The following is a 22,529-nucleotide window of genomic DNA, read 5'->3' on the forward strand; positions in this document are numbered from 1 at the left end:
AGTGATGAAAATAGGGCACAGGAAAGTGAATGGCGCACTGTTATGTATACAAATAAGAGAAAGACTGTAAGCAAGAACAGTTACAATAACACTATTAATAATAATTAATAACGTAAATATAACAAATAATGACATCTGGACCTTCTACAATCCCAAGGACACGAAATTATACGGACAGTGAAGTAACCAATATAAATGGAGTGGAAAAATCAGTGTTTTTGTATGATTATCGAATTGATCCTAATATTAGTTCTGATGACATTATCTCTCTTGGAATATTATCCTGAAGTAGAATGTGAAGAATTAAATTCTAGACATTCTGAGGATTATTCTTCATTTAAAGTAAAAATCTCTCAAAATAATTTTGAAAGAGGCATGGATCGCTCTATATAGCCGAGAAATACTTGTGTGAGATATTTTTTACATCTCAAGCCGAAAAAGGCCCAAGTAGAGTAGCATTTAAACCAAATTTATTGCTGTTAAACATACAAAGTATAAGTAATGATAAAATAAATAAATCAATAATAATTGTTGGTATTTCAGCACTAAATCAATTAAATTTTTTATGTATAACTGAGACATTGTTCAGCGACGGTAGTATCTCAAATTTTATTATAAAATACATCGTTTTTATTTGAGTACTTATTATAAAAGAAATACATTACAAAGGTGGTAATGTTGTTATATGGATTAAAGATGAAATTAAGGTTAAAATAAGTTCTTCTGCTTCTTCCTCGTATTTTAGGATAAATCCTGTATTTTCAAACTTTGTTGTCTTAATCCGATGTTGGTGTCCAACTTTCCTTCCACCGTTTAGGGGTCGTCCCAAAGGTCTTCCGGTGTCCAACTTTCCTTTCATTGCGATTTTCGGGAGTCGGTTTTCCGTCACCCTTAATACATGGTTCCGCCATCCTTTTCTTCTAGTCTTGATCCATTTCGTCACATCCCGCACTCCACATTTTTCCCTAATCCGATCGTTCGTCAGTCTGTCATATAACGTAACGCCAGCTATACTTCGTAATGTCCTCATTTCTGTTTTCATTTTTGCACGCTTTTTTTTGTTTCTGCTCGAGTTTCCGTTGCATATGTTAATACTGGCCTTATACACGTTTTATATATTCTGATCTTGCTTTCAATGTTCATGTATTTATTTTTCCAAATTACATCTCTTAAATATGCTGATATTATATTTGCTTTAGTATTCTGTTCTCTTACTTCTTCCTCTAAATTTTTATTGCTTATTATTTTTGTTCCTAAGTAACTGAAACTCATTACTTGTTCTATGGGTTTATCGTATACTGCAAGTTCACATCTGAGTGGCTGCCTTGAGATAGTCTGTAATTTTTAAAATAATTTATATAGAAAAATTTAGTCATGATAAGCATATAGAGGTTTGTGCTAGTTCATATGAATATGAAGTAAATAAAAATTGATATAAAAATTGATTATTTTAACTATGTATCGATCACCGTCTGATGATATGAAAATATTTTATGATGCTATTTATCAAATATTAAATTATTTGGATAAACTTAATGTTAAAATTTTACTTTGTGGGGATATGAATATAGATGCCTATATCGAATGTACTGAGTACAAAGTGTTATGTAATTTTTTATCTGAGTTTAATCTGTATAATGGAGTTCATTGGCCTAATAGAGTTGCAAGATCTATTACGAGAATGAGAATGAGAGGGAAATGGAAGGAGAAACTTTAAAGATACGTGAAAATACGTCCTTGCAAGGGAGTTGGGGCTATGAAAAACTCAATATGTGAGCTCCAAGCCTGTTGGACATTTGGCTCACTTCGGAATTCGCTGCTCCACTGAAGGAACTCTAGAAAATTTCGAGGGGGAAAGCCGAAAATGGACGTAACGTATTAGCTAAAAGACACGGGGGGAAAGGGGAAGAAGCACAAAGACCTAACCAAGAGGGGATAGAAAGTGTAAAGAATTGGCTAAGATTACAGCCCGAGTTAGATGTGAATAATTATTAAATTTCAGCCGTTGCCAGGGTAATGGGGGAATGAATGCAGGTCCGTGGCCCATTTCTTTTAAGGCTCATCCCGACATTTTGTCTTAGTGCCGTAGGAAAACTATGGAAAAACCTGATGCAGGATGAGTTGTCTCAATATCAGAGGCTAGCCAATTGGCTTTTAAATAAAATAACTCTGTGATTCTATGAATGTAGACTAGCCAATTTGCTTTATAACGATTCCATCGACCAGCAGAGGGGCACTATTGGGGACAATTATATTATAGCCCAAGTTATTTAATCATCGAAACGATAATAGTCAATTGGCTCTTTGATGATTTCTGTCAGATCAGGAGACTAGCCAATTGGCTCTTTACTCCATCGTTCTGTAAGAGGGAACGAATAGATCTATAGCCCGAGTTGGAACAAGGTCATTTCACAGCGGTTGCTTTATTCGAGTAGATATATTAGGTCATGAGTGATTCATATACTTAAATTTGAGAGTGACACCTGCCTCCCTGTCTTTCTATCATAAGAGAATAGCTAATGGACGTGTCTGGTTTCTTCGCCGTAACCTATTATCATACCGGCTGAGGCCATATATGAGCGGTTGGGACTGATACGTGGTGCAGTGTAAAGGTTCCTAGCCAGTCGACCAATGAACTCGTCTACGGTTGACAAATCTAGCTCATTATGGAACTTCTCTTTCGAGGCAACTAGGGGGAGGTGTGTTATGATTCAAATCACCTGGTTCTGGATAACTTGGAGTTTACGGAAATGGATCACTGCCGCGATCCCCCATGTTGTTGCACCATAGGTTATGACAGAGCGAATGAGGACCTTACACATACCCCCAGGTTGTCAGGAGTTAAGGCCGCCAGAATGGGATAGTGTCAACCTACCAGCCCGTTGGCCTTACGAAGAAGGGATTGGATGTGATCTCGGAAGGTGAGATGTGAGTCCATAATGATCCCTAAGTATTTAATTTGGTTCATCCACAGCATTGCTTGTCCGAAAAGTGTGCGCCTGCAAACTACGGGACGCTAAATTGTAGGTTTTTCTCATCGTCAAGAGGACAGTGTCGTCTGCATAGATACAAAGATGACTATTTCTGGCGTGGATATAGCGAAACGGGAGGTCATCTATACTAATAATAAATCTGTAGCCGAAATTTTTCTGGTAATTTTCGATTTTCCAAAAATAATTGGTTCTAACATATATAATTAACCACCCTGGAATCGAAAATCGCTTTTTTGGAATTTTTGTTTGTATGTCTGTCTGTCTGTCTGTATGTTTGTTACATTTTCACGCGATAATGGCTGAACGGATTTCGATGAAAATTGGAATATAAATTAAGTTCGTTGTAACTTAGATTTTAGGCCATATGGCATTCAAAATACATTATTTAAAGGGGGGTTATAAGGGGGCCTGAATTAAATAAATCGAAATATCTCGCTTATTATAGATTTTTGTGAAAAATGTTACATAACAAAAGTTTCTTTAAAAATAATTTCCGATAAGTTTTATTCCTTGAAAAATTTTGATAGGACTGATATTTAATGTTATAAATGAGTTTTAAAATTAAAATAACTGCCATCTAAGACCGTGTAATGAATTAAAAACAAATGACTTCGTCTATAAGGGGCCTTGGACAGCAACAATCGAAAGCTATGAAAGATAGCCTACAGAGAATGTTTCTGTGTTTGTATGAAGTAATATCGGAAGCTAAATTAATCGATTTGTATAATTAATTATTATTTCACCATCGGAAAGTGTAGTTTCAGTAGATGAATATAATGCTATAATGTTATTACAGTAACTTCTGATATAATATAATATAATATAATATAATTTATAATGTAATGTAATATTATATAATATAATTTAAGTTATTTGAAGGGTTCAGAACCATAGTAGGCCAAGCGCCATTTACTGAATACGTAGAAAACAAGGATTACAATGAAATTATTACCATAACTAAATGGAAACATATAACAAGTAAAATAAAGTATACACATTAAATCTAAATGATGTCAATGTTAATTAAACTATGGTTGCATGTGATAAAAATTAAGAAACATGTTAAAGGAATTGTCATTGCACCAAATGAGTGTCTCTGGACCAAAATGATCGCATTTTAATTATTTGGATGCAATTTAGATTAAGTAACATATTAAACGATTTATCCTTCTATCAAACACGAATGTTCACTGGATCAAATGTCCTATTTTAATTATGTAATTACTTTATATTTATTTCTAACGGGTGCAGCGGAGTGCACGGGTACGGCTAGTTAATAAATATATTGAAAAGTATAGAATCGATAATCGATCCCTAAGGGACTCCTGCTCGACTTTCACGAGAGGTGGAGAAACTAGGGTCTTGAATGTACAGCCTCGGAGGTAATCTGAAATGAGGCATACCATTCCATCCGGGATTCCCATGCTCAGTAACTTAACCAGGAGCCCCTCATGCCAAACTTGTCGAATGCTCGCTCGATGTCCAGGCAAGCTGCAGCTATGACACGCTTGTGCTCATGCCACAGGTAATGCCCTCCATCATGCGGAGTGTGTTGGAACGGACAGGGTGGAAGCCGAACTGCTCGTTCCTGATTTGGGGCAACATTACTTCAGTGAGGCGACTATGTAACTTATAACCCGCTCCACCAGTTTGCTTAGATTCGTCTTATCCTTTGCGGGCTTAGGAAAGAGGTCTACGTGGCCTCTTTCCAGGTAATGGGATAGTGGTCCTTATCGTGGTTCTTGTTGTTTTTCTTATAGTTCATATCATGGTTCTGGTTCTTGTCGTGATCCTTGTGGCCTTTGTCGTTGCTCTACATTTATCATATCATAAGATATTTGGTTTTATGCCACATGGTTCCTTCCATACTTTCATAAAAGATAAAAAATCAGGACGTAATCAGGGATCTGTACCAGAAATGGACAGATAACTGACAACATTTTAACTGGTGTGTATCTTGAAACATGGTGAAAATGCGCATGCACTGCCAGATGTCTTTGTACATGGTTACGTCGATATCGTGTGAACCGCGCTATATAACTTAGACTTTCACATCACCAAGAGTCGTCTCATTCCTTTTTTGGGGACTGTGCATATCAACCAGAACCTCAATCAGAGGTAGGTTTTGTATTTTACCTATTGGTGTTTGGTTGGAAGAAAAGTAACTTTTAAGAATGAGTTTGAAGACGAAGAAACAGTTTGTTACTAATAGATTCTGAACTTGGAATAGTCGCTACAGCATTACCAGGGGAAGTACGAATTATGAGTTAAGTCAATTTACTTGTAGGAAAAATTAAGAGACAATAGATTCATATTCTATTCAGTCTATGCATCAAAGCCTTAACTCGCGGCTTTTAGTATGCGTACACTTAATTATGGAAACATTACTTTGATTGAGAATTTGTATGAATTCTTACCAGATTTGAAGATCTGAGCGTAATGCATGATTTGCTTCGTGGATGATCCCGAAAACATGTTGTTAAAATACACAGGAATTAAAGTCTGTAAGCAAAATATTACAAATTAACTAAATAATATTGTGTGTTCTTGAGCCATTATTATGATTTCAGCTTTGTTTCATGGTCTTCCTGACTGCATCGTTAGGAATTTTCTAACAAATTGTTATAACAACGGTGGAATTACTCGCAGAGAATACTTTGTGAGTGAAATAGACAGAATAAAAGGCTGCGGTTTGCAAATAATTATTTAAATGCTCCAATTGAACACTGGAAGATGGTCAAAATAGTAATATACGTTACAAGAGTGGTATGTTGACGTTTTCGTGTTCGAGGAAAAGATTGAAAAAGCGAAATATAGTTGAGCTTTTTTAATTTCCGAAAACATGAAAACAAACATACCGCTCGTGTATCGTACATTATTTTGTGCGAAGATCGTTTATTACATGCCTGAAAGACGAATTTCTAATTAGTTGCAATGAAATCTCCATCTTGGTTTCTGTTTAATGACGGCAACTTCGGAAAACCAAAATATCTTTCTTCAACAATGTTGCTATAAAATGTTTTCTGTGTTTACTATATTCCAGCAGGCCGTGATATACGTCTGTCTTTTTTTTCCCCCAGTCTATAAATGCGAACTTAAAACAAACGGTAAGGTTATGTAATGATTTATTTTTCATCTTAATATTTTAACAATATTATTTATATAACATATTGCAGTAATAACATCGGCATCTGGAATCTTGTTGATTTTTTCACGGCTTCCTTAATGTTACTTGCATCAGGAATGCAATAAGTTTCGTGGAGTAGTAGACTTTACTTAATTTTTGCAAATATTTAAAAACAAATATTAACATTGCAATTTAAGTGAAATTGCAGTGGTAAGTTTCCAATTTATAATTATTACTATGTTAAACGTCTCTAAAAATAATATGTTAAAAGCCTAAAGCAGTAAAATGAATGTCGAGCTTAAGCGGTAAGAAGAGGGAAATTGTTATGTGTGTTACGTTGGGAATACTGAATGTGGTATTCCACACTTACCGCGTATTGGTTCTGTGCGGAAAACAAGCAAATACGCACGATCTCGCACAATATATGTTTGTACACAATTGAAGTGTGATTCCAGAACACGTTAAGTCCATTTTTATGAATGGACTAGGCCAGTTTTTTTATTCACCGGTCTACGGACTGAAAGAGTTTTCAAGTGACATGCACAATAACATAATCTTTTAGACAAGGATTGGCGTTGTTTTGAAATAAACCACGCTTCAAATATGATAGAGAGAGCAAACTTAATCGTATTTATATGTATAAATCGTAAAAATGGCCAAATGGACAGAGGAAGTTTTGAGATCACATTCTTCAATTAGTTGATCCTCCAAAACCATGTTTAGATATTTTCTGGAGTGGTCACAGAAACAGGTCTTCTAACGCCGTGTCTATCTTTGATCTCTTGAATTCCTTAATCCAATATTTCATGGTATCATACGAAGGACAAAGATTCCTCAAAGTATCCATTATTTCCGCATAAATTTCCTTGATTGACAAGCTTAGAAATATGTTACTTGGTCACCGACCGATACTGAATTTTATCAAAATTGAATTTTTATTTGTCAGTTTTCTTTATTAAAAGTTCAAAATGTAGTGTCTACTAACGTTTTTATAATGAAACATAGAATAACTACATATTAAACAAAATGATAATCACTTTTCTTTTTATTTTTAACGAAGCTGTAATGATAACTATACCTTATATCAGGAACTCTTAGATGTTGTTCAGGAAAGCAAAGGAGCCAAAAATTTTCATGGAGAAAACCCAATTTCTCGACTGAGAGGAATATACGAGTATGAAATTTATAGTAAGCGAGACAAAACTGAAGTTTATTTTGTGCAAGCTTTTCCCTGTCATTTTCATTTCATATTATTCACAACATTTCAGCGCACATGAATAGCATCGATTCATAAAATTGTAATGGATGTAAAACAACCTCTCTCTAAGAAAAATATGTTCATACTTACTTGATTAAGGCCTATTAAGTCAAACCCAAAAACTGATATTATCAGTTTCTGGCAGACGTCGCTGATCATGGGTGTTTCAAAGCAGAGAGTCGTTACAATTTTTGACAGCATGTGCGACATTGGTTTGAGTTGGGTAAGACCGATCAGATCCAAGAGTGACTGGAAAATGTAACAACCGTTATTAAATATTAGCTACTATACTTGAATACACATATAAGTTTACACTTAAATATACAGTATTTATAGCTCAGTTTCATTTGTACCAATTGCGTCCAAAATGAAGCATTATCTGAAAGTTGAACTGTGATATTATTTTGAAGGGAGTAAACTTCTAAATTCTTCACAGTATAGGCTTAGACGAAGATATTCGAACATAAAAAGAAATGTCTTTTACATTTGAAATAATTTTCAATTACGAAAATCACTTTTACGTGTACTATAATTATTTGTATTCTATAAAGCTTTCGATACTGTTTCCCTTAACGTATTACTGTACTTTGAAAAATAAACAAATTGGATTAAAGTGAAGTTATATTATCCATTCTTAAACAATGTGTCTAATAGACTTCAAATCGTTAATGTCGATAATAAATTTAATATGCTTAGGACCGGGTGCATCAACATCGCTTAGCAATTAATAGTAGTGAAATTCTAACTTAATGTTTGTTGAGTTAATTTTACACTGCATCAACGGTTAACAACAATTAAAATAGGCTTAGTGCCTGTTAACTTTAACAGCTAATTGCTGACCTGTTAAATAGCTAATTGGAGTAAAGTGTAGAAAAAAACGGCTGCCTTTAGTGAGAATTTTCAAGACGAGTTGCTTAATTCGGATAATTAAGACAATCCATATTTTTGCTTCTATGATCATAATTATATTTGAGACTGTTTTAAATGATTTAACCTTATAATGAAACACGACCAAAAATACGGTGTGTGAGTTGAGAATTTTTTTTAATGCTTTAAAATTTTAAGCAATTTCTTGAATGTAAAAAGCTCCTTTGACAACAGTTATTTTCAGATTGGTCTGAAACCTTTCACAGAGGTAAATTAAATGTCGATAAATAAAATTTTTTGCGTGGGCAACTTATTTATTTTTATTTAAATTTAAATATACAGAATAAAGAATATAATTACAAAACAAACAAGAGAAATAGAAATAAAATAATACAAGCAATATAAAAAGAAGATAATTATAAAATTATAAAAAGAAGAAATTGAATTAGTATTTTGTAAAATATTAACATTAAATTCCTTCGGGGAATATTAATATTGCACTTAGATCAAAATATGTTGTAATAATAAATTCATGAAATTAAAAATAATATTAAGAATGTCCATTTAGACTGAGCTCGAAAAGCTAATACATTCTTGTTCCCATGACTGTTGCTTAAAAGCATTACGCAAGGAGCCTTTTTAGTGACGTCAATTTAAAATACACTTAAAAAATATTATTTCAAAATCATTAGCCCTAATGGAACCAAATTTTGAACAGATGACAGTATCGTAGACCTGTTTAGGGGAGAGTCGGGTAGTATCGGACAGCGGGTAATATCGGACAGTGAGTTTCTTTCATCTACCACCAGATGATACTCTCTGAATGACATGATTACGTTTCTGTGATATCGCATACAGAAACATAACTATGTCATTCAGGTACTACCATCTGGTGGTAGATGAAAGAAACGCACTGTCCGATATTACCCGATGTCCGATGCTACCCAACTCTCCCCTAACGTCAGTAAAAGTTTACAATCCTTATGTAATGGCCGAAATTAACAGACGTTAATGCATCCTGCCTTTAATGTAATAACTGACGTTCCACAAAGTTGTGGATAAGGGCGCTTTCTTTTTCTCACTTGCATATTATACCGGGGTTATTTTGAGAGGTGAATCAGAACAGTGAATTGAACATTGTGGTCTTTTGCCAACGGTGTTTGAGAAAAGAGCCACTTTGGCCTGAATTTTAGAATACGTGTTCTAGGAAAACGAGAGAAGTTGTAGAGGTAATATTGCAGGATTTTGTAGGGAAAATATCAATATATGTCTTTATTTGTTACACGCGTAAGATTAACGGTTTGGCCGTAATTTCATTGAAGATCGGTAACAAAGTTTGTAGAATTGGTGGCAACCGCGCATTCAATGATTGTAGAAGCAAGTCGGAATTAAGACAATTGCGGGAAGGAGGAAATTCACAGCCACCAATATCCCTCTGTGACGCATTAGATTACTTAAACTTTCGTGCAGTTACATACACAATTACGATTTATTGTTTTGCGGCTGAGCCGTCACTGTTACGTGAACACATGTTGCAATAAAGCAAATAAAGTATATAATTATGTCTCGTGACCAGAATATAGTACGAAATGAAAATATATACAATTAGAAATTTGTCCTTTGAAGAGGTGGAAAAAGACGAATATCTTGCAGCAACAGTAACAAATATAAATGATACTCGGGAGGAAATTAAACGCGGTATAAATATGGTAAATGCCTGCTTTTGTCATCCAGTCTGCTCTCAAAAGAGCTGAAAGCTAGAATTTATAAAACAGTAAAGTTATATTACCGTTGTTCTGTATGGTTGTGAAACTTGGACACCCACTTTGAGAGAGGAACAGAGATTAAGGATGTTTGAGAATAAGGTGCTTAGAAAAATATTTGCGGCTGAGAGGTATGAAGTTACAGGAGAATGGAGAAAGTTACATAACGCAGAACTGCACGCATTGTATTCTTCATCTAACATTAAATCCAGACGTTTGAGATGGGCAGGGCATATAGCACGTATGGGCCAATTCAGAATGCATATAAAGTGTTAGTTGGGAGGCAGGAGGGAAAAAAGATCTTCGGGGAGATCGAGACGTAGATAGGATATAATATAAAAATTGATTTCAGGGAGGTGGGATAAGATGATAGAGACTGGATTAATCTTGCTCAGGATAGGGACCGATGACGGGGTTATGTAAGGGCGGCAATGAACCGTAAAAACCATAAGTTTTGTACAGCAAAATTGTAGAGAAAATTTAAAACAATAATTGGTGAAAATGAGTTATCTGCTTATTATGCTTTCTTCCAGTATTGTATTATGAACTCGGTTTCAAATGGAAAAAGTTTCAAAATCGGAGGAAGATACTGATTGAAAATCCTCACATTGTAACATGGCGTCACGACTATGGGCCGGCGCGATTTGTCAATCTTACTTCCTGCGACTTCTGGTCATGGGATTACATGAAGAGCATAGTTTACACCCAACTACCAGCGAGGAGAGGGCATCTGTTAAATGCAATTTTGGCTACAGAAAATGCGATCAGACACATGCCTGACATTTTCCAATTCACTACGAATTCTTGGCGCAGGAGGGCTGAATTATGTTGTGAAGTTCGAGTATCTTCTGTAAACTTGCAATGACGTAACGTAGTTATTTTTATTTCTACATTGAAAATGTAGAGTTTGTTATATCAAACTACATAAATTATAGGATGTAAACGTAATTTAACCGCTAAATTAATAAACCGAGCTGCAACAAAATCTACTTTGTCATCAAGTTGCATGCAATTCGACCATACATTTTACAAACAAATGATGACGCTGTGGTACCTCAGTAAACAATGACACTCCATTCAGTTATACAATAGCATTTCATATTGGACAACATAGTAATTGAATGAATAGTAATTCAAACAATAATAAGTACGGTTTAAATAATATTCTGCTAGTTTCTTACCTGCTCTTAACATAATTATATGACGCGCCATAAGTTACGGATATCGATGCACTATCATTCATTATGGAAGAGATGTCTATACTGGTGCTGTACAGTAGAGTTGGGTCGATTCGTGAACGAATCGTTCATTCGAACGACTAATAATAAAGAATCGTAAGAATCGATTCATGGTAACAACGAATCGCAGTTCAAAAGAATCGTAAGGAATCGTCGTTCAAACGGATAGTAACGAATCGGCATGGTATCGTAACCCACGATTCTAATTACCTGTTTGATGTAACCTGTCAACGGATATTTCCGAACCGTGCCAGATACTCCCGAGCGAGAGTGAAATCAAAATACTGCATTTGTTAAGTATGGAAAATAATGAACACGAGCTTGAAATTTACATGGTTAAATAGAGATGTAATGCAAAAAATATACTTGATAATAAGGTTCAGTTGATAAATTATAATTAAGAAACACTAACTTGAATAATTTTGTAGACTAATGGAGGTCATGATGAATGGTTACAGCCAATGAGAAAGAGACAATCCAATGTCTCGCCTCTTATGCCATCTATGCGAGAGATGTAGAACGCTTTTATTCTACCTGTGATTTGCAAATGAAAGTGTCCTGTAAGTCGTTCGTTGGAATCGCAGACTAGGAAGAATCGTAAACGAATCGTTAGAATCGATTCGTAATGTGTGATTGAATCGTTGGAATCGACTTCTGAAAAAGAATCGTGTTGCCCAACTCTACTGTACAGTGTATGCCTAACTCCTCCTCCGGCTTTGCCTTCCTACCCCGAGTCCTACGTACGCTGATATCTTGTCCAGGTAGGTTTGGTCGCAGATCTGGTAATAAGTTATCAGCCTTTACATGTTCTACATATTTCCTTAACTGAAATTGATGTATAATTCAATTGTATTACAATAAACATTACTCTAAGAGTTTTTATTCTGAAGTTTTCCACTCCTTACCTCGAGCACGAAGCTGTTGCGGCTATATATTTGTATGAAACAATATGTTTCTTTTTAGTATAGAATAGTCTGCAACACTTTGCACTACACAATTGAGGGGCTGGGTGCAAGAAGGGCATTTTAGAGGATGTGCCCTTTTCGAGTAAAACGATGTATTATGTTCTCTGATCTGTTATGCATATGATCACCAAGTTGTAGTTCAATACTGTGATCATAGAGGTCAGGAATACCCAAAAAGTAAAGTCATGCATAGGTAGTCTAACATCATTACGGTTCGAATTTTCAACATCAATTTTCTCAAAACTTGCATTTGAGAGAAGTGCCTTTCTTGCACCCAACCCCTCAATTACGAACCACTGTATATGAAACAACAGGTTCTAATGTCGACCGCTGTGGAGCAATGGTTAGCGCGTCTGACCGTGGAACTAGCGGGCCAAGGGTCAGATCCCGGTTTGGATAAATTACTTACTTGAAGTTTTTCCGGGGTTTTCCCTCAACCCATTAAGAGTAAATACTAGGTAACTTTCGTCGCTGAATCCTCGATTCATCTCGATAGTATTATCACCTTCATCTCACTCAGACACTAAATAACTATAGCAGTTGGTAAAGCGTCGTAAAATAACAAATTAAAATCATTATTAAATCATCTTATACTGTACAAGTGAATTGCACTGACCACAAATCAATACAGAACCCAGTGGCAAAGTTCTTAATGTGTATGCGTAGTTTGCGGTGGCTGTATCTTATTATCATCATCAGAGTTTGTTAACGCCACAATCACAGTTGACTTGAGTTGCACGAAATAATGCTAGACTGATACTTACATTGACTAGACTGGAGTGATCGGCAAACACACTCAGCAGACCGATTCTAGCGTGATTCACGAAGGCGATGGGGGCTAAACTGACCATGGCAGCGACCTTGTCGTTGTATTCAGGCCGTTGAGACATCATGACGTAGAACATGGTGGTGCCCATGGAATGCCCCACGTAGAATATCTTCTTCTTTCCAGTCTTTTCCAAGATATAGTCGATAGTAGCCGGCATGTCATAAATTCCACCTTCGTGCCAACTGGAAAATTTCAGCGTTTGTGTGTACAAGGTGATTAATGTATTGATCAGCAAGCAAATAGATGAATTGCGGAATATATGTATACCGAAAATTTCTTCTGATCGAGAGAGTGTAGGTAGAGTTGTTATAATTAAAATGTGTGTTATGTAATCAACATAAATTGTGTGCATGCTATTATCATTAATCAAATGTATGTGAGTAAAAATACACAGATAGCTGCGTTTGATATTGACGTAGTTTGCGTTGGTCATGCAAACATATTTGATGCCCGTGTTTCCAGCCGGGAGCCAAGATGAAAGCGATGAATGTGTGGGTGGGTGCATAGATAAACTGACAGACCAATTGGTGATTGGGTGGATGGATTGAAGGATGATAAATGAATAAGGGTGGACGGCTGAATGGATGGATGGATGAATGGACGGGCGGGCGGGCGGGCGGGCTGACGGGCATATTGGAAAATGGAAGGCTTGCTAAATGATTGGATGGATGGATGGATGATTGGATAAACTTGTTTGGTGGACAGTTAAATATGTAAGTGGCTGCCTAGTTTCTGTATAGATCACAGATGGGCATCGTCCCTCACTTGAGAATTTGTGCCTCACTGACCTTAACAGAGCTTATCGCTCTGAGTGACATCATCTTCAGAGATCCCGTTCCTCCCTCACGTAGCTCCTAGGCGTGGGCAGGTTCTATATCAGTTTCATAAGCAATATCAGTGGTGGCATAATGGCAATATCAAAGCAATGTGTACGCGTTAGAAAACGATTATTTCATGAGAAATGGGAGGAAGAGTTTTTTTGTTGTTTAGAAGAGGAGAACATACGATGGTTGTTATGCTCGAAAATCCTATTAGGCATTAATAAATTTAATATACAACGACATTACTCCTTATGTCATAAAGAACATGTTGAATTAGAAGGTAAGACAAATTAAATGTTATTTTTCGTACTATTCCGAAGAAAATTTATGATCTTAACATTTGCATAGTGTACTAAATACGACATTATACCTTAAACACGCTGCATTAAAAGGTACGAGGAATTAAATGTTGTTTGTACGTATTATTTCCAAAAGAAATTGATATAAAAAATATCAAATGTTCATAGAAAACGAAATATTATTTTCTGAAATTATTTTAGGTCGAGAACGTGCAAATCTATTAAGTAATCTTGATAAATGCCAGAATATTAAAAAAATAAACGTAGACAACGTGATGGAATATTATTGGCTAGTTACGCAATTTCTCGCCTGTGATTTAAATCAATTCAATGATTGAGAAAGAGGTTTATGACTGAAGGTGCCGAATTAATTTGCCAAATTGAATAAAAGTTTTCGAGTCTCTCACATTAACCAAGCGCTTTCCTAACAATTCGCCACTGACTGCCTTAGCGATTACGATAAGATGACGCAGGTCACAGCAGTTTATATTTTCCATTCTACTCTGCAGTCTCCTCTCCTAGTAAACAAACTATTTCAAATCGAGTGCCTCACGTAACCGAAAATTGTCCCCTTGTATGGTACAGACGGAAGGACAGATTGATTGATGAACGGGTGATTGTAGATAGTTGGTACGAAAGGGATAAAGATATGTAAGAAAAACCATGGAGACAATGAATGAGTAACAAGGAATATAGCCTGTTCCTTCAAGAAAATAATAACTAATTTTGTTTCAAAAATTCAATTCACCTAAAATCCCAGAACTCTTTTGTCCGAGGATCTCTACGAGGAGTGTATATCGTGGAGTACACATTACCACGAGTGTTGGGCATCCACACATCATAGTTTCGGTCGGCAAGCATGTATCCTGGAAAAATAAACATACCATTTATGATGGCGTTCACTATATGCGACGATACGTCTCAATATCATACGTGTTGAGAATAAAATTATTTAATATCGCGCTTAAGCTGAACAAACATAAATATCATCGTTAGTGACGTCAAATAGCATGCGTGACTACAACATTAAATTACAATATATCATGCGTGATAAGAAAAACTTTCGTGCTTAAGGTGAACAAATACAAATATCGTGTGTTGAGTACGTCAAATATCATGCAATGAGAACAAAATCTTGCTTAAAGTGGAAATATACTAATATCGTGTGTAAGTACGTCAAATATCATGCAATGAGAACAAAATCTTGCTTAAAGTGGAAATATACTAATATCGTGTGTAAGTACGTCAAATATCATGCAATGAGAACAAAATCTTGCTTAAAGTGGAAATATACTAATATCGTGTGTAAGTACGTCAAATATCATGCAATGAGAACAAAATCTTGCTTAAAGTGGAAATATACTAATATCGTGTGTAAGTACGTCAAATATCATGCAATGAGAACAAAATCTTGCTTAAAGTGGAAATATACTAATATCGTGTGTAAGTACGTCAAATATCATGCAATGAGAACAAAATCTTGCTTAAAGTGGAAATATACTAATATCGTGTGTAAGTACGTCAAATATCATGCAATAAGAACAAAATCTTGCTTAAAGTGGAAACATACTAATATCGTGTGTAAGTACGTCAAATATCATGCAATGAGAACAAAATCTTGCTTAAAGTGGAAAGATACTAATATCATGTGCATGGGTGGGCAACTCGTGCTCTCATAGTATCAACACAATCTCAATCCAGGTAGAACGGACTCTGTACTAGCTGTACTGTTTGTGTGCTGTTCTTTCAAGACACAAGTTCGATCGCGTCTGCAGCAAGTGGCGGCTCGTTTTAAGTGAAAAACAATATAATTCACAGATCATTTCCCTTTAGTTACGGGCAAAAAGAGAATTTTTTTATTAAGAAGAGAGGTAAAGCTTGTATTCTATTATACTTTCTTACGCATGACATTTTATGTTAGAAATAAACAGTGAAGGTTTTAGTAAAGAAATACTGTCTGCATCTGCTTTAGAACAGCTAAAGGTAAAAATGAAATATCAACAAGGTGAGACTGATATCAAATATCATTAGCACGTTGTGCGTGCGAGTTACAGAATTGCACTACATAAAATCGACTAGCTAAGAGCATTTATGGATAAATCTGCAGTGCTGGGGAAAAGTGACATAAGTCAGTTTCCACAAACCTTTTTTGATAATTTATTGACAACTTACACTGGTTTATGTCGATTTGATTTTTTTTCTGTATGAATTATTATAATGGGAGAAATACTTATGTATTTTTTTTTCCAAGCGAGCAGATGTTCCGTAAGTTGTCAATAAATTATCAAAAAAAAATTTGTGGAAACTGACTTATGTCACTTTTACCCTAGCACTGCAGAATTTTGAAATGTGGTAGTATCATGTAGAACATAGACAACTTCACTTTCTTTGACTATAAACTATCTTGAAGAGTGATAAGAAAATCTTCTTACCAAATATAAGACCCTACTTCAAGACCTACAGCAGAATTCACTACTAAGTTTGGAGAAACAGTGATAATTGACAAGGAATCGAAATTTTTCTGAAATCTTTTTGGCTTACGCCGATAGAAAATACTGAAAATTTATAGCTTGAATTAATAACAGTACAGCACGCCACTCAGATTCCAGCAAAATCAGGAATCGAACTGTTCATAATGTTGCCTAAGTAGAATTTCCAAATATACTCTTTGCTTCCATATATACTGTATGTCCTTGAGGCAGAGTTTAATACAAGAAAGAAGTGTAAAAGCTCTCAAAGTAAAGAAAGAGCTCAGAAGTAAGCTTATTTCATCTACCGTGACATGTAAAAAATACTTCCTTGAATTTGTTATTGTTTGCGAATATAGACTATTACCTTTCTGACAACTGAGGAATACTCTTTAATGAATAAAGAATTGTAAACTGTAGCGTTCTACATTTTAAATAGACATATAATAAGAAATATTAACAAATAGTGTAATAATAAATAAGTGTTGCAACTATATTTGTTGTATCTTGAAAAGGTTGTATTCAGTTTGTGTTTCCAGTACTAAACTAATTTACAAAGCCAGGAATTAATATAATTTTGTTATGTGTTCAGGTATAGTCTGTCTAAAATTACTATAATTATTGTACCATGTGTCATTCTGAAATTCAAATCATGGAGTAGATATCACGATCACCTGCACGAGCCGCCAGAGCTCACCGTGGCTTTTGCAGCGAAACTACAAACAACTTGTAACTGCTGCGGCTGGCTCCGTCTACCTTTCTCTCTTTCAAGTTTTTCAGCACTTTGGGAGAACGAGTTGCCCATCCATGATCATGTGTGACTACGTCAAATATCATGTGCGATACTGATGAGATAGGCCTACTGGTTAATAATGAGACTGCAAGAATTGCATCAAATTGTGGTTGTAACTTCTCGTGCATATGGAATATTAGCAAATTTATAAGAATTTTTTTTTCCATGTTGTCACTTACAAGTCTCCTTAGTATCGAAGTAATTTAAATTACTACATAATGCATAAGACTTAGAAAGTTAGTTCCGTATGTGTGAGTAAAACGAAGCAACTCACCGAGCGCGCTGTTCACTCCAGCGAAGATCCAGTTGGAGGAGCTGCCGAATAGTCCGTGGTCCAGTACCACGACCGGCTTGTCGCAGTCCGTGCAGTTCCCCACGCCACGGCCGTGAGGGATGCGGTGTACAGTCAATGCATAGCCGTCCTCAGTCATCACCCTGTACGTCTCCTGGGGGTAGCCGTCGTGCACTATCATCCCCGGCTGCAATGTCAGAGTATCTGTGTGAGTTGTATGTATGTATGTATGTATGTATGTATGTATGTATGTATGTATGTATGTATGTATGTATGTATGTATTTTTTTAATATTAGTTGAACGGCATGTCCCATTACAATAAAGGTAATACTACATGCCTTGCTACCTGTATGTTTACAATATAATACATTATGTCTCGTTTCTGTCACTCTCTAGGCGTATGTAGGTCTGTTATTCTGTTGTGAAAATTTGAGTCTTTCATTATATCTATTGCCTACTCTTATCTATCCTAGATTAAATTATCCTAAGTTTACTCATCTAAATTTATAACATTGACATAATTTATGAATGTATGCGCATGTTCTTGCATTATTTTAAGCTTTGTGAAAGTCCACTTGCCAGTTTTCCTTAACATTTCCCGCTGGAACGCTAGTCTTTATTTGTCCAATTTCGGGCACTCGAAAAGGAGGTGGTCGACGGTCTGTTCCTCTGCTCCACACATACACGACGGGTTGTCCCTCAGCTTCAATCTGTATAAGTAAGCACCGGTTTTTCCATGTCCAGTTAGAAAAGTTGTGACCTTTCCATTAAGTGGAATGTTAACGCGTAACGTCTCTTTTACACTGGGGAAAAACGATTTTGTCACTACACCATTTATCGTGTTTTGCCACTCACTTTCCCACTTAACCACACTTTCTTCTTGAAGTTCCCGCATGATGTCGCTGACTGGTATCCTGTCGAAGCTCACTGGTAACTCGTTGTTACTTGCTGCCTGCTTTGCCAAGTGGTCGGCCAGCTCGTTCCCCGCAAGTCCAACGTGTGCCTTGACCCATGCGAAGTGAATAGTCCAGTTTAATGTTTCCAGCTTTCTTATCTGTTTTCTAATTTGTTCTATCAAGTGGTGATGGTTATTGAAATTTCGTAACGAATCGAGTGTGATTCTGCTGTCGGTATGAATGGCTGCTGATTTTCGAACATCTTGCAGTTGTTGGAGTAATTCGAGCTGTTCTAGGGCTTTGAGAATGGCGTACTGTTCCGCTTGGTTGTTCGAGCACCGCCTGTGGAGTTATATTGCTGCTCATGGACTAATTCTTGATCAATGAATATGGCGACACCTGTGCCAACTCCCGAGTGTCCCTTGCTGCCATCGGTGTAGATGTCTACTTTGTAAGTTTGATGACTTGATTTTTCTTTAATCAGGATTTTATCTGCTGGATGCGGCCATGTTGTGTAATGCTCTACTGTGTCAATTTTAATTCCCTCCTGGATCCTTTTCGTTCTTTCATATGCTGTTGCCAGCTTCTGAATTTCTATACCTACGGGTGTGTTTTTTGTTAGGATGCATAGTGCTTCGGATGACGTAGTTCGAAAGGCCTTTGCTATTTTTATATTTATGAGTCTCTGGACTCTTTGTAGTTTCAGTTTGTTGTGTCTTCTGTTTATGGCTTCAACCCACACTGGTGCCCCATATGTTAAAATCGGCAGTATGGCTCCTTTGTATATTATTCTCATAACATCACTATTTAGGCTCCAGTCTATTTTAGCAGATTTGGATAGTGCGTGAATAAGGTTAATGCATTTTTGCTGACGTATTCTACATGCTGTGTGAAGTTAAATTGTTTGTCAAAAATTATGCCCAAGTACTTTAAGCTTTCTGTCTGCTGTAACTGTTTATTGTTGAGGTATATCTTGAGATCCTGTTCACTCACTGGTGTTCTTTTTGATATTACTAGCAGTTTTGATTTCTGCTCATTAAAGGAGATTTTGTTTTCTCGAGCCCAGCTCGATACTTTCTGGAGTTCGATATTGGCGTAATTTTCTAGTTCTAGAGCGCAGCTTCCTTTAATAACCAACATTACATCGTCCGCAAACGCAATAACCTTTGTGTTCTTATTATATTTCAGATTCAGAAGTGAATTATACTGTATGTTCCAGAAGCCCGGTCCGCTGCAGGAACCTTGTGGACATCCTTTGCTGATAGTTCTGTTTATGGATAGACAGCTTGCTGAGATTGTAGCGCTCCTTTCACTGAAGTAGCTTCTGGAGAGATCATAGAGATTCCTTGGGCATTTGAACTCTCTTAATGAAGTCAGGATGCTGGGCCACCATGCGGCGTCAAATGCTCCTTTGACATCTAGGCTGATAAGGACAGTCATCTGACCTTGGGTTAGGGTTTCTAGGATTAATTCTTTCAGGTACATGGCGGCATTGAGGGTGCTGGTTTGTGTGTGAATCCAAATTGATTTTTATTCATAAGATTATTCTTATGTATGCGATGCATTATCCTTTGTATTAGAAGCTTCTCTAACACCTTTGCTGCTACGTTGAGTAGGCTGATAGGCCTATATTTACTTACATCGTCACAATTTTCTTTGCCCGGTTTAATTATCGGCACAATTTTTGCATGTTTCCATCCACTGGGGAAACAGCTTCTCCTTAGACACCCGTTATATATAGCTGTGGTGAATCTCGGCAGTAGTCTGAACACTAGGCGAAGGATCTCTGCCGTGATTCCATTAACACCTGGAGCTTTGTTTGTGTCCATATTTTCTATTACTGATTCTACTTCTTCTCTTGTAAATGGAGTGTCATCCTGTGTATCTAGTTCTTTCGTTACTTCATGTCTGATTTGTCTGTGGTATTCATTGTCCTCTTTTTCTTCATCAACCGGCGCAAATGATTCCATCATGAAGTTCAGAGTCTCAGCCAAGTCTCTGGTGTACTGACCACCGGGTTTCCTTATGGTCGATAGGGTGTAGTTTTGTGGCATCTTCCCAGACTCAAGCCTGTAGACTGCGTTCCAAGGATTGGCTGACGTGGTAACGTTGCAATAGTGTATCCAGGACTCATACTTGGCTCTTTTAATTGATGATTCATATCTTCTCTTCTCTTGGATGTACTGTTGCTTCCGCAGTTCCCTCTCGTTTTCATTGCTTTTAGCTTTCTGATATCTCCTTCTCATAGCTGTGGTCTTCTTCCTCATGATCGTCAACTCCTGTGACCACCATGGAACTGGTTTGTGGTCCTTTACTTTAGTTGCAGGTTTGCAGATCCTAAAAGATTTGTTGCATGCTGCAGTTATAGCTCCTTCAAATTTTTCTACCAGTATCTCAATATCCGTTTCGACAGATGCCATGTCTTGGAGAATTTCATCCAGATTTCTCATCTCGTTGCTTGCATTCTGTACTCCAAATTTGAGTTTAACCTCTTCTGTAAAGTTGTTATTAAATTCCTTGTAATTATCTGCCTGGACTACGTATCGTGTCCAAAGGAAGTTATACGATTTGACTTGTCGTTTCTATATTCTATGCTGAATGTAATCGTCCTGTGGTCAGAACAGTTTTCCTCGTTTACGCAACTCCAGCTATTTATAAGTTTAAGTATATTGTTATTTGTTACTGTTAAATCCACGTTGCTGGAACCTGTAGGTGACTCAAAAGTTGTGATTTCTTTGTTGTTGTTTATAATATGAAGATTGTTGCTTATTATAAATTCTTCGAACATTTCCCCTCTCTTGTTTGTTATTTTGTCATTCCAAGCCCTGGACCTTGCATTGCTATCCATGGCCAGTATTAAACCCTTCCCTTTAGCTACTTGGGTAATTTCCTCTAGTTTAGTTAGATCTGTGTGTATGTATGTATGTATGTATATATGTATGTATGTATGCATGTATGTATGTATTCACACAGCAATGGGTATATACCCGGTGGCAGTGGTAACTAATTACACTCAATAAAGACAATAATAAACACAATTAATAAAAAATACAATTGATAATAATACTAATAATTAATACTAACAATAATTAATAATAATAATAATAATAATAATAACAGGGAACATCCTAAATTAAGTGAAGCACGATCAGTTAAAATAACATTTAAAGTAAATCTAATTTGTACCTTAAACCTAAGTTCGAACTAAAACCCACGAGTATGATATGTTCATATCTGCACAAGTACCTTTCAGCACCACTCATTTCGCTGTCAACTCACTCACTGCACTGGAACTACGACACATTTCACTGATTCTAACCTGATTTCACTAACACTTCAAAAACATTTCACTGTTCAAATACTTTGCATTGCCACTATAAACTATAAAGCTTCAATGACAGGAACACGTTTCACTTACACAACACACTTCACTGACACAACATAATTCTTCACTGATAGAACACTTCAATAACAAAATATCAATTACATCCTTTAAATACTGTGTATAATTATCGTCTATTAGTAAAGTCCTTAAGGCTATTTTTAAATACATTTTTGGTTGTTGGTAAAGCCTTTAGTAAGTCTGCAGGTAAAGCATTCCAGTCCCTGATAGTTCGATCGTATACCTTGGAAACAACTTGGGAATTTATTTGCAAATGAAAACTAAATTAATTTCCTTTTCGTACAAAAACTGAGAAGCTGGATGTAAAAACGAAAATTGGATCAAATTGTCTTTTTTTTTCCACAAAGTGTATCATTTCATAGTGTCCTCTGCCCTCTGCGAGACGGTCCACGAATAATTTAAAAGTATTAATTCCTTGTTGATTTATAGCTCATTTTCATACAGAAAAATTTCCCTTTTACCACAGAACGCTAAACCTGGGTCATGTCGACAACAATTGAAGACGATGTAGCTCCA

The 22,529-nt window shown here is 36.2% G+C and overlaps 1 protein-coding gene across 1 annotated transcript in view; it reads right to left on the minus strand.

Annotated features, from left to right (window-relative positions):
• The window catches only part of LOC138710041 (lipase 3-like), a 48,092-nt gene that overhangs the window by 7,987 nt on the left and 17,576 nt on the right, over positions 1-22,529 (minus strand). Inside the window, exons 2-6 of the mRNA XM_069840693.1 lie at positions 17,696-17,900; positions 14,909-15,026; positions 12,976-13,222; positions 7,469-7,627; positions 5,411-5,495 (exon numbers count right to left, since the gene is read on the minus strand). Of these exons, the coding sequence (XP_069696794.1) occupies positions 5,411-5,495; positions 7,469-7,627; positions 12,976-13,222; positions 14,909-15,026; positions 17,696-17,900 (814 nt within the window). The remainder of the gene's footprint in view (positions 1-5,410; positions 5,496-7,468; positions 7,628-12,975; positions 13,223-14,908; positions 15,027-17,695; positions 17,901-22,529) is intronic.

The sequence above is a fragment of the Periplaneta americana genome, chromosome 12, assembly GCF_040183065.1.
Source record: "Periplaneta americana isolate PAMFEO1 chromosome 12, P.americana_PAMFEO1_priV1, whole genome shotgun sequence".
In the NCBI taxonomy this organism is placed as follows: Eukaryota; Metazoa; Arthropoda; class Insecta; order Blattodea; family Blattidae; genus Periplaneta; species Periplaneta americana.